The sequence below is a fragment of the Acipenser ruthenus genome, chromosome 2, assembly GCF_902713425.1.
Source record: "Acipenser ruthenus chromosome 2, fAciRut3.2 maternal haplotype, whole genome shotgun sequence".
Lineage (NCBI taxonomy): Eukaryota > Metazoa > Chordata > Actinopteri > Acipenseriformes > Acipenseridae > Acipenser > Acipenser ruthenus.
Window position 1 is genome coordinate 46,278,271 of NC_081190.1, and position 13,299 is coordinate 46,291,569.

At 38.3% G+C, this 13,299-nt stretch overlaps 1 protein-coding gene across 3 annotated transcripts in view; it reads left to right on the top strand.

The window, feature by feature from the left end:
- Positions 1-9,796, top strand: part of LOC117409388 (amyloid-beta A4 precursor protein-binding family A member 1-like) — an 86,182-nt gene extending 76,386 nt beyond the window's left edge. For all 3 annotated transcript variants that reach the window (XM_058996596.1, XM_058996591.1, XM_058996599.1), the window contains 4 exons: positions 1,061-1,273; positions 3,956-4,075; positions 5,962-6,102; positions 7,433-9,796. In XM_058996596.1, the coding sequence (XP_058852579.1) occupies positions 1,061-1,273; positions 3,956-4,075; positions 5,962-6,102; positions 7,433-7,504 (546 nt within the window). In that variant the 3' untranslated portion in view covers positions 7,505-9,796. The remainder of the gene's footprint in view (positions 1-1,060; positions 1,274-3,955; positions 4,076-5,961; positions 6,103-7,432) is intronic.
- The last annotated feature ends 3,503 nt before the right edge of the window (positions 9,797-13,299 follow it).

A 13,299-nucleotide genomic window follows, 5' to 3' on the forward strand; every position in this document is an offset into this window, starting at 1 on the left:
TTAAAGACTTTAGTGGTAGGAAGGTGCAAACAAAGACTTCCTCTTCTTTTATTTGAATGTATTCTTCTTTAAAATGCTCCACCAATAGAAAGCTTCCTGTCTTTACACAAACACACAAATGTGCATTCAAATCCTAATTAAAAAATAAAACGTTACCATTTTACTGGTACTTTTATTATTTTTAATGTTTTTATATTTTTTAAGCAGTAGATAGAAGCAAACAGTTCACAAACCATGATTGCTTTTGTGTATGAGGTACCTGAACTGATGAACAGCTCCATATAAGTAGAAGATTATTTTTAGTATTGAGTTATTATTTACCCTATTGGAAATACCCATAGCCGAATATGGTCCACCGCTAGGGTACTGAAGCCTTCAGCTGCCGACCACATACGGAACTGTGATCAAACCGCTTTACTCATGTAATAGTGAGGAAAACATTTGTATTCATTAGCAACAAAAACTAGTACTTTTTTAAAAAACACAGCCATGTTCTAATAGCAATAGAACCCTCTTAAGAGGGCTTTACCGTCTGGGAAGGCCCTTCTTGTCTGGTAAGGCCTTGGGCTCTGGCATTTAATGGCAGAATGCGGGCTTTAAAGCCCTGTTCTAAGGGGTTATTTTGCTTAATTATTAGCTAACCAAAGGGAAGCCTTTAGCTTGTTATATTTCAGCACCAGGGAGTAAAATATTTTCCTTTTTGACAAAGACAGTATAAATGCATACTAATATTCTAGATATTGTTTTTTTTTTTTTTAATATTGCAAAAGAATATGACATACTGTTGTGAATTTAAGCAAACATCAGGGTTGATGAATAAACTCCCAAGTCAATTAAAGGATCTATACCTTTATAACAACTTTCATGAGCTTCCAGGGTTTGGAAGGTTTTGATATTATAAAGAATAACCAACTTAATATCGCCCTTCTAAATGTTGATTTGGAGATTGAAGTGGAATTGAGGGTATACTGGATGGTCTCAAGTGTGTAACCTCTTGATGAGGTATGGGAAATAAAGGTGGTAGAAGGCAGAGTTACTGAACAGCAGTGTCATCTTGCAGGTTTACATTGAGAAGCAGAAGGGTGAGATTCTGGGGATGGTGATTGTGGAGTCTGGCTGGGGCTCCATCCTGCCCACTGTCATTATAGCCAACATGATGCACAGCGGTCCTGCAGAGAAGTCTGGGAGACTCAACATCGGGGACCAGATCATGTCCATCAATGGAACCAGCCTGGTGGGACTGCCACTCTCAACTTGTCAGACCATCATAAAGGTAAAGGAAAACAAATCTCGTAATTTAAGTGGCTTGAAGAGCCATTAAATCTATTCAGTCCATCTCCCCCAGGGCTTACACTGGTAAAGGATATTCATTTGCGTATATGTCCAATGCCAATTTAAACTCTTTATGAAGCTACAGTGCCTTGCATAAGTATTCACCCCCCTTGGACTTTCCCACATTTGTAGTGTTACAACCTAGAATTAAAATGGATTTAATTAGGATTTTTTATCACTGATCTACACAAAATAGTCCATAATGTCGAAGTGGGGGAAAAAATCCACATATTTTTCAAAATTATTTTCAAATAAAAAACTGAAAAGTCTTGATTGCATAAGTATTCACCCCCTTTGCTGTGACACCCCTAAATAAGCTCTGGTGCAACCAATTGCCTTCAGAAGTCACATAATTAGTTGAATGGAGTCCACCTGTGTGCAATTAAAGTGTCACATGATCTCAGATTAAATACACCTCTTTCTGGAAGGCCCCAGAGTTTGTTAGAGAGCATATCTAAACAAACAGCATCATGAAGGCCAAGGAGCTATCAAAACAAGTCCGGGATAAAGTTCTGGAGAAGCACCAGTCAGGGTTGGGTTATACTCCCAAACTTTGAACATCCCCCGGAGCACCGTTAAATCCATTATTAAAAAATGGAAAGAATATGGCACAACCGCGACTCTGCCTAGAGAAGGCCGTCCACCAAAACTCAGTGACAAGGTAAGGAGGACATTAGTCAGAGAAGCAGCCAAGAGGCCAATGGTGACTCTGAAGGAGCTGGAGAGATCCACAGCTGAGATGCGAGAAACCGTCCATGGGACAACTATAACCCGGATGCTCCACAAAGCTGGGCTTTATGGAAGAGTGACGAGAAGAAAGCTATTGCTGAAAAAAACCCATATCAAATCCTGTTTGGATTTTGCCAAAAGGCATGTGGGAGACACAGCAAACATGTGGAAAAAGGTTCTCTGGTCTGATGAGATCAAAATTGAACTTTTTCGCCTTAGCACAAAACGCTATGTGTGGTGCAAAGCCAACACTGCTCATCACCCTGAGAACACCATCCCCACGGTGAAGCATGGTGGTGGCAGCATCATGTTATGGGGATGCTTTTCATCGGCAGAGACTGGGAAACTGGTCAGGATTGAGGGCAAGATGGATGGAGCCAAATACAAGGAAATTCTAGAGGAAAACCTGTTTCAGTCTGCAAGAGACCTGGGACTGGGGCAGAGGTTCACCTTCCAGCACGACAATGACCCTAAACACACAGCCAAAGCTACACTGGAGTAGTTTAAAAACAAGAACCTGAATGTCTTAGAATGGCCCAGTCAAGCCCAGATCTCAATCCGATTGAGAATCTGTGGCAAGACTTGAAAATTGCTGTTCACCAACGGTCCCCATCCAACTTGACAGAGCTTGAGCAATTTTGCCAAGAACGGGCAAAAATTGCAGGATCCAGATGTGCAAAGCTGGTAGAGACTTAATCAAAAGGTGCTTCTACCAAGTATTGACTCAGGGGGGTGAATATTGACTCAGGGGGGTGAATACTTATGCAACCAACAAGTCTTTTTTGTTTGTTTAATTAACTTTTGTGTCACAATAAAAACTATTTTGCACCTTCAAAGTGTTAAGTATGTTGTGTAAATCAAATGGTAAAAATCCCAATTAAATCTAATTTAAATTCCAGGTTGTAACACTACAAAATGTAGAAAAGTCCAAGGGGGGGGTGAATACTTATGCAAGGCACTGTACATGGGTACTGTACTTTGCAGAAATCTCATTCAAAGAAACCAAAATATGACTACCAGATGACATAGTTTCCTTTGCAAAACACCATGAGAAGTGTATAAAACAAAATGTTACAAACGGCAGTACTATTTTTTTCCTAAAATGGGTCAATAAAGTTAACCCCAGTCACAATTTCAAATTCAGGTCAAAAACCAGTGGAGTGGAAGTTGAGGCAGATTTAGAGCCGAAGGTATGAAGCATGAAATGGGTTGCCAAGGCATAAGCCACTCATTTGTAATTGTGGACCCCTTGTGTCCAGTTGTTCATGAATGGGAACACAGCGTAATAGAGTTCCTATAGAATGACAGTCACCCAATGGCCTTCCTGGGAATTAAAACCCATCACCTAATCATTGGTTCTCCACTAGCTGATTGCTTTGCCTAACTGGTAGCTTGGTAGGGTCTCTGGCCTGGGTTAACTCCCAAATAATTTTAAGCTCAGATAAATTAATTTGTGCAGTTTACTAACTCTGACACATAACTCTCGACACAATTGCAGATGCAAGAGCAATGGTCGTCTGACTTGAAGAGGTTTGGAAAGCTTTGTACTTGGCTCTTGGTGAAGACTAGGCTGCTGTGGTTAAATTGGCAAAAGTATCTTACAACCATAGACATACGAGACAGGCTAGCAATAAAGCAGATTGATTGAACCTTAAGTATGTATGCACTGGCTTCAGTTACCATCAGTGATGACTGCACTAAGAAGGGTTATGTAATATGGTAACTGCACAACAGTCTCCTCTTGTAAAAAAAATAGGTAATAGGGTTGAATCCTTACCTATAACCAATAGTCTATGCTACATTAGAAAAGAAAAACATGACAAGCTACCAACTCATGTATAAACAAAGAAAGATGATGTAAAGTAAGTTATTTTTGTTTCCTTTATTTTCTTAGGGTTTAAAAAATCAGTCCAGAATAAAGCTGAATATTGTGAGATGTCCCCCAGTAACAACAGTTCTCATCAGAAGACCTGACCTGAGATACCAGCTGGGGTTCAGTGTACAGAATGGAATTGTGAGCATGGCAGCACTTGTTATGAAATCATATATTAAAGTGGTTAGAATAGTTTTAGCATGAATGTTGATAAAACTAAAATGAGAAGGATAGAAATGAAGCACAAAGCTTAATAGTTACTTTTGAAACCTAAAATTTATTAGATCTTAATCTAAGTCCTAATAATACATAAAGATAACCTGATTAAACAAGTGACACAAAAACATGATACTTTTTCAACATTTATCCACAAATGATTCAACATTCAATATCCATATGTGAAAAAGTATGTGAACCTTTAGATTCAGTAACTGGTGGCACCCCCTTGAGCAGCAATGACTTCAACTATGCGTTTCCTGTAACTGTTGGTCAGTCTTTCACATCGGTTTTGAGGAATTTTGGCCCATTCCTCCTTACAGAACTGCTTCAGCTTGGTGACATTTGAGGGCTTCCTTGCATGGATAGCTCGCTTTAGGTCCTGCCACAACATTTTGATGGGGTTTAGGTCCGGACTTTGAATAGGCCATTCTAAAACGTGGGGTTTCCTCTTCTGCAGCCATTCTTTTGTAGATCTGCTTGTGTGTTTAGGATCATTGTCAGCTTCAGTTCACGGACGGATGGCCTTACATTCTCCTCTAGAATATTCTGATACAATGCAGAATTCATGGTTGTGTCAATGATGGCAAGCCGTCCAAGTCCTGAGGCAGCGAAGCAGCCCCAAACTATCACACTCCCACCACCATGCTTGACGGTTGGGATGAGGTTCTTCTGTTCTAACGCAGTGTTTGGTTTTCGCCAAACATAACGTTTCTCATTGAGGCCAAAAAGTTCTACGTTTGTCTCATCTGTTCCAGAAGTCTTGTGGATCATCTATGTGCTCTTTGGCGAACTTCAGTTCAGACGGGCAGCAATGTTCTTTTTAGAGAGCAGTGGTTTCCTCCTGGCTATCTTTCCATGAACACCATTCTTGTTCAGTCTTTTTCTGATAGTTGAGTCATGAACACTCACATTAGCCAAGGCAAGAGTGGCCTGCAGATCCTTGGATGTTACTGTGGGGTTCTTTGTGACTTCCTTGAAGATTTTCTGGTTTGTTCTTGGAGAGATTTTGGTAGGACGACCGCTCCTGGATAGAGTGACTGTGGTCTTGAACTTTCTCCATCTGTCTGACAGTGGATTGGTGGAGCCCCAAATCCTTAGAAATAGTTTTGTAACCCTTTCTAGACTGATGAGGATCAATAACTGTTTTTCTGAGGTCCTCAGAGATTTCCTTTGATCGTGGCATGACGTGTTTCCACACACCTGTATGGTGAAGACCAAACTCACAAAGTTTCTGATCTTTATATAGGGTGGGGCCTCCCAAACTCACCCCTGAAGAGCTACCTAATTATTTAAACACCTGATTCTAATTATCCCCTTAATTGAGCTGATAAAACCAGGGGTTCACTTACTTTTTCACATACCCTGAATCTTAATTACTCATTGTTTGTCTAATGCATCATTTTGTTTCAAAAGACATGGAATTGGTTAATATAAACCCTATTGGATATTTAAGAAAAGACTGGTTTTGATTCAAGAAGGCTATCATGGTAAAACTATGGAATTTCCATAATTATCATTGGGGTTCACAAACTTTTTCTCAACACTGTATATAGAAAAAAAGAGGGGGTGTTAAGCAGGATTGTGTCAAATTCACAAATCCGAGGCAGTACCAACGTGTTTCACCCCTTCTGACACTGACTGTAACACTTTAATAGAAAATTATTAATCTTTCTTTTTAGAAATGTTTTTTTTTTTTATAGACCTCTGCTTTTAGCTGTAGTTTATACCTTGGGATGTTTGTTTCTTTGTATATTTTTGCTAGCATTTGTTCCTGTCTTTATAAATATCCGTTCTCACTCCTCGCCTAGATCTGTAGCCTTATGAGGGGTGGAATAGCAGAGCGTGGTGGTGTTCGAGTTGGTCACCGGATCATTGAAATCAATGGACAGAGTGTTGTGGCAACACCACACGAGAAGATTGTGCACATTCTGTCAAACGCTGTTGGAGAGGTAAGCAGCAGATAACAACATTCAATAGGCATAAATGCTGCAAAAATTACAATAGCAGTGTCATTTATAATTACTGCCCTGTTAACAATCCTTGTGTGAGAACCTTATGTTATCTACTGAAACAACTTTTCGAAAGACATGTCATTAAGATTAATTAAATGTATTAAATAAGCGTCCGTGTGAAGGGATGTCACAAAGACGGCCGGAGTGGGTGGCGTCAGACCAGAAGCAGGAAATAAACAGACAGAGAGGTGTGGTTTGATGAAGCTGAGCGAATGCTTTCGCTCAGCATTTAAAAACAGAACAGAAAATAAAAGGTTGGAACAGACAAAACACAGGGCACGGCACTTGAGGCCAAAATAAATAGACGAACAAAAACGGACTAGACAGACAAACAAACACGGTGAGCAGATACTTTTAACTATTTACTTTCACAATTCACAATTACCTCCGTCTCCAATCCCGTTCTCCACTCACCGAACACCCAACCCTGAGTGAAAGAAACGTGCATCTATATATACTGCTGTGCTGGGATTCAATTACTAATTAATTATTCACTTGAATCCCAGCACGTGAAATAATTCTGTGCAACCCCGTGCTTACATATTACATTTAACCGGCACGTGAAGTGATTTGTGCCCTCCTCGTGCCTAAATACAAATCTACACTTTTTAAATACATGTGAAACACAGACCCGTTTATATCCCGTGTACCAATGACTATACACCAACATTAACACACGCACGCAACATACAACACATAATATGCACACAGGGGCGGGGCACATTGCCACAAGGGAGCTTGTATGTTCTTGTAAACCTGCTTCCACTATTTCAACTGCTTATACCTCATAAGCCATTTAAGATGCCAGCTTTATACATTTAATGGCATCTCCTCTGGCGCAAAAGGCTACCATATTGCAGTCATGTGGCTTTTTAGTTTCCAGATGATGAAGACTGCTTTGAGATACTCAATTCACAGTATATAGCTGTATTCTATGATTATTTCAGCAAAAATCCATTACAGGGACTGTGCAGTGAAATTAACTATTTCACTGCCACATTGTTTTAACATATAAATAATATAGACCGTTGTTACACAGTTATATTCTATTAATGATGTACAGCATACGCTATCCATTTTACTTTATTTTTGCAAGTAGTTTGACTACATATGCCTGTCCCCTTACATGCTCCTGGGGATGCTTTGCTTTTGTTCACATTAAATAAAAAATGTAAAAGTTTATTTTGGGTCAGATACTTCTTATTTATCAAGCAACCATATTTGATTTTTCCCCATCTTTTTTTTGTTTTTTCCTTTGTTACCCTAGATCCACATGAAGACAATGCCAGCTGCCATGTACAGACTGCTGACTGCCCAGGAACAGCCAGTTTACATCTGAGGCTGACAAGCCCGGAGCCTTCACATGCATGGAGGGCTTGTTATTGCAGTTGTGGTCGTGTTTATAGTGCTGCATTTCTGTTTCCACTGAAACATTTCCCAGTGTGTTTGTGTGTGTCATTTTGTGAAACCTAAGGTATCTTTTTTCACCATCGCGTCTTCATGTGATCCCATACGTTGAGCTGCAAATATTTATTGCAAGTCAATTTCCAGCAAGTCAACCCCTTGCACTTCTCCCAGACTGATAACTAAGAGGCAGCTCTGACTAGAGGTCCAAATGTGTTATTTACAAGCACTACATTATTTGCTTACTTACAATAATAACACATCTGTTTTTTTTTTTTTTTAAAGATGTCCTTTTTGATTTCTGTTTGTGTAGATAAAGGTTTAAAAGCAAAGTTAAACCACATTTTTGCACTACTGCTGTAGGTTGGCTTGATTGTTATACCTTTAAATAATATTTTGCCAAAAGGGTCATTATTTTAGAACAATGTAGTGCTTTGCAATGCATCATAAAGTATGACATGGGCTGGTAAAAGTACAATGGTTAATTTTACTGTCAGTTTATTTTGAAGGCTTGTTATATTGACAAAGTGCTTAGTCTCAAGTACCAGTATGTCTTAAATAAGAGTCATTGTTTTCAAGCAGACACTATTGCTCTGTTTTACTGCTGTTCTGCTGCAACCCGTATTGGTCATCATCATTACTATAATCTGAAAAAACAAAAGAAAACTTGTGACATTAATTAAAACATCATTAACTACTATCTGCTTATTCAATGCAGCATACAAACAACAATTAAACCTCTCATAATCAAGGTTTTAAATCGGAAGCACATATATTGTTCATTATAAAAACAATATTTCCTTGAGGCTAGTCTCAACTGGATTCCGATCCTTCAAGTAAAAGTAAAAAAGTATTTTGCCTCACAATTATCCTCATGTTTTTGTCCTATTTTTACAAAGAATTCCTGAACGATAATGCCATTGTCAACAGATACTGTTTCACGATATAAATGGTAAAATGTAAGATTATCTATTGCTTACATACTGTAGAAATATATATTGTATTGTAGGTAGTGAACTAAATAAGGCACGTAAAAAAATATTTCTTTGGATGTTTTTATCTTAAGCATATGCAAATTTGTTTGGATTTTGAGCAAGCTTTTTTTGAAAAAAAGACAAAAAGGTATTTTAATGCAAGAATTGCTGTTTTCTTTAGAAGGACATGTAAATGTATTAAATCGTGTCAACATTCTTACACTTGGGCTGTCAAGGTGAATACCTTTAAATGGAAGGAATAGACTATGAAGGGCCAAAATATAAAGAGCTGTTTAATACTTTCATGCTTTACTATCCCACCCAACCTCTTTCCCTTGGTCACTCACAAGAACCCCACTGTTATCTGTGATGATTGTGTATTTGTATACATTAATGCACCACTGCAAGTATCAGGCAGGGATGTGAAGGGTTAAAGCATTTAAAGTGCTTGTGATTATTGTTCGCATAATTTAGCATGGGGTGTAGCGTGCTGCGGTATTTAGCACCAAATTGTCTGATAACACAGATTTTCCCGGTTAACCAATTATGTGTAATATTTGAATTGACAATTTTTAAATCTTTATTGATTTTACAATACAAATAATGTTGGCCTTAATTTTTTTTTTCTAATTTTTAAAACACAAAAGTATATGTCCTCAGCTATGGGCTGAGCATGGCATTATATGAACTAATCAATATGCTCATAATTCATGCATATAGTTTTCAGGAAACTGTAGTGAGAACATTATTCTTCCTTAATGTGTAATCTGACTTTCTGATTTAGCTTACATCAATGTTTACATTTTAAAAGCCAGAGTTTTTATTTATCAAAGATCATTTTAAATTCTGATGCGCTTTTATTGTCATGTTTCTAATAACTGAAGATGATTTTGTGAAATTAAAGTATATATTTAGCACAGTGCTAGATTATGAAGTATACCATTGTTCTGTAAAGGGGTGCAATAGAAACCCTTGTAAAGCATTGGGAGAGTAGAGTATTGTACTGTAACAAAGCTGTCCTCTTGTAAAGCACTTGAGTCAGTGATGGCTTGTCAATTTGGCAACTCTATTGTCAATAATGCACTTTGAATGTAGTTACTCTTTGTCAACATGTCTAAAAACACTTTCTATAACAGCAGTGTTTATTTATTTGCTAGCTTTTCTGTGCTGTTACAATTACTGAGATACATTCCTTTACCAGAGGAGGAATGTTTGTAACATTATTTACAACAATAAAAAACTTGCAGAAGGATGGTGTGCTTTTTTTGGCTTTGTTTGAGGACACTCACACATTCCCCTGGTATTTGCTAGGATGTTTCCAAAATGTAAAGGATGTAATATTACCTGAAGCTGTTTCTACCCTGTAATATAATCCAATATAAAACATCTGATGCCAAAAAATAAAAAGTGCTGTGTGAGCTTTGTGTCAGGTTGCAACAGTCTTTTTGTTTTGTATCCAACTACCTCATGTAAGAGGTTAAAAATTAAAGGAAGGGACCCTTTTAGACTGCTGCACCCTGACACCCTGTGTGCTGTGAAGTGAATTGCTTAATTGATTTTTCTCCTGGCTAAACTAAAGAATGTCCAGTAAAATGTATAAACCTACTTCTACATGTTGTACATTTGCTGTTTTTTATTTGCTATTTTATTGTCATATAGTTCTGGGAAAAGAGATACAAAATTATATTTACTTAATAAAAAAACAGAAGTTAAATGTGCCAAAACGTTATATATTTATGTCACCGCTGTGTTTAAATTGCCAAGGCTCAATTTGTCTCACAAATTACAACTCTGGTGAAAAGTGTAAAAGGCACAGTCATGATACAAGAGCCAGTGGTCACTATTAACTGCAGCCTCCTTATATGTAGTATATAATCCAGGAAACCGAATGCAACAGCAGATGACAGATTGTTGCAGCAGACTAACAAAAATGTAATTTTGCTTGAAAGCCCTAGTGTTGTGTGTTTGTACTTATACACCATTTGGGGGCTTAAGTCTGATTGCAGACAAGCTGGTTCAGGACTGTAACAGTATGTGAGCATTGCAGATACTGATTCTTGAGTTCCATAGAAATGTCTATTGAAGGAAAGTGTAAGTTACCTCAGGGGGTGTGGTGATATGTATATAGAGGCAGGAACACAGAAAAGGCACTCAGTATAAAGCTAATTCAGCTAATTCAGTTCTCTAAAAGGTCCCGTCCAGTTTGAAGGGAATCAGTTGAAATTCGGTAGGCCATATAACACAAGCACAAGACATTGCTGTTCAAAGTATGCTCTGAAACGAGTTCAGAGACAGGGCCATCAGATGCTGAAGACCTACTACAAAAATTAAATGAAGTTGCTGAAAGTTTTTTTTTTTTTTTCTTTACCACACAACACAATCAGAAACAATTGCTGAACTAAAAGTTCCTCAAAAGAGCAACAATATATAGTATTCACAAGCTTCTTTTGTGTACTTTTTTTTTAACAGTATTTGGAAATATCCCAGCAAATCAAATACTGTAGAGTTGCTTGCATTTACTTTTAACCCACAAGATGTACAGTATAAGTAACCAAGGGTAGTAATTAAATACACACCAGCAACTTCAGGCTTCTTAGCAAACAAACTGGCATTTCTAGTGCTTACAATAAAGTGGTAATACACTGCATAGATCTGTGTTATTCTTTTCCACTGTAAAAGCATATAATAATATCGTGTACAGAGAAAGAAATGTTTCCTTAACATCAGGACATGCTGACTCCTTGTTTAACGTGTGTTAAACAATAATAGAAAACTAGACACTCACAGCTGTATTTACAACCAAGGTACTTGGGTACAGTAAAAGACAACTAACCTGCTGGATTGCACAATTATAATAATGATCTATTGCAGGACTGTAATATCATTTTCCCTATAAAGCCGTCAGATATATACACTGCTATGCAAAAGTCTTAGACATATTGCATTTTTCTACTCTGATGCATTATGAGCATCAACAATTTACTCAAAGCCTCCACTAGTGTTTTCTACTATTATAACAACCTTGACTTTCATAAAGAAGGAAAAACATTGAGTGAAATAGCTTGCATCACTTGATTTTCAAGGTTTGGTATCTGAAGCATAATCAACAAGTACAGAGAAACATCATCTATAATTGACAAACCCAGGACTGGAAGACCCAGAAAGCTGCCTAACAAGGATGAGCAATACTTGAAAATAATATCCTTAGAATAGAAAGAAGACAAGCATTGAATTGACAACAGAACTGGCAGAAGGCACAGGTGTCGCTGTCCATCCATCAGCAGTCCAAAGCACCTTTGACCATTGTTCCATAGTCCAATTTCTGTGTTCTTGTGCATATTTTAGCCTTTTAGTCTTGTTCCCCTTTCTTAACAGAGGTATTCTTACTGCAACACATCCTTTAAGTTCTGATTTCAAGAGTGACCTTCACACTGTTGATTGGATGGACAACGACACCTTTAATAACTGTATTCCTGAAAGGTAAAAGTACACCTCTTAATAAGAAAAGATGCAGTGAATATGTCAAGATTAACTCTGGAAGTCTTATCACAAAATAGGCTAAAGAGTGTGCATATTGTTTTTTTTTTAAAACATATATTTGTATAAATGTGTATTTGTGTGTACATGTGTTTGAATAGTCAGGTGACCTAAAGTGGCCATCATTGCATCGTAAAGCTTTTTTGTAACTGAGGAAAAAGGGGTAATTAAACGTTGGGGGGGGGGCTGTTATAAATGTGGGGAGAGACCGGGGGGTGTATGCTTGTGTAAATATAGGGGGACACTGGGTGGCAGTGGTTGGGGGGACATTGGTCACCGTGAGAGGGTGGCCGCTCCTCTGTTGTGACCCTCCTTGCTTTTCCAGTGTTCAAGCACCCTTTGGGCTCTGCAATAATAATAAAAAAAAAACTTCCTGAGCAGTCATTGAGTTTGATAGTCAGTCTTTTCTTTCTCTGCTGCCAATCACATCAGTGTGATTGCTTCTGGGGAGCCCTTGTAAGGGTTATCCATATACCCATGTCTCGTCACAATACTTACATAGTTCACATTGGTTTGCTTGTATGAGGCACATATGCAAACAGTACTGTCTTGTACAATTTGATTTGTACAAGTTTGCTTTTATGAATCATAGTACATGTTTTAATAGTTCACCTAATAAGAAATTCCCGTATTTTACCACAATAACTATATGGTTCATATGAGTTTGCTTGTATGAAACAAATAAGGACAGGTATAAATTGTTGTGCATATGTTAGGTCTGTATAGGTATGTAACAGGGGAGACCTGGACTGGCCGTCTGACTTATGCAAGATGCTGCAGGAAGAGGGCGGCAACCCTGTGGGATTCACCTGTCAGTCATGGCAGTGACACTGAGAGATGGGGAAGAGGGTGTGTGGGCTTTCCCTCTCTCTGAGTGGCTAGGAGGCGGGTCTTGGGGGGATTGCTGGTCCTATAAATTAATACTTTGTTGTTTCCTCAGATCTGCCCCTTTAGACCTGAACAACAAGCTAGCGGTCCCTAAAATAAACGTAAAGAGAAGGACCTAAAGAAATAGAGAGAAAGCGGGGAAATTCTTGGGCAGACCACAGTAGTGTTTTTAAACTTAGCTGAGGAACAGCAAAGTGTAGGACGTAGACCCGGGTCATACGGGTAGCGGTGACTGGGAAAAAACCTGCTGCAAAGTGCAGCACATTTATTTTCCCTTTTTCTTTTTGCCTTTTTGTTTTCATTATTCTTTGAGCACCTGCGAGTGCACCTG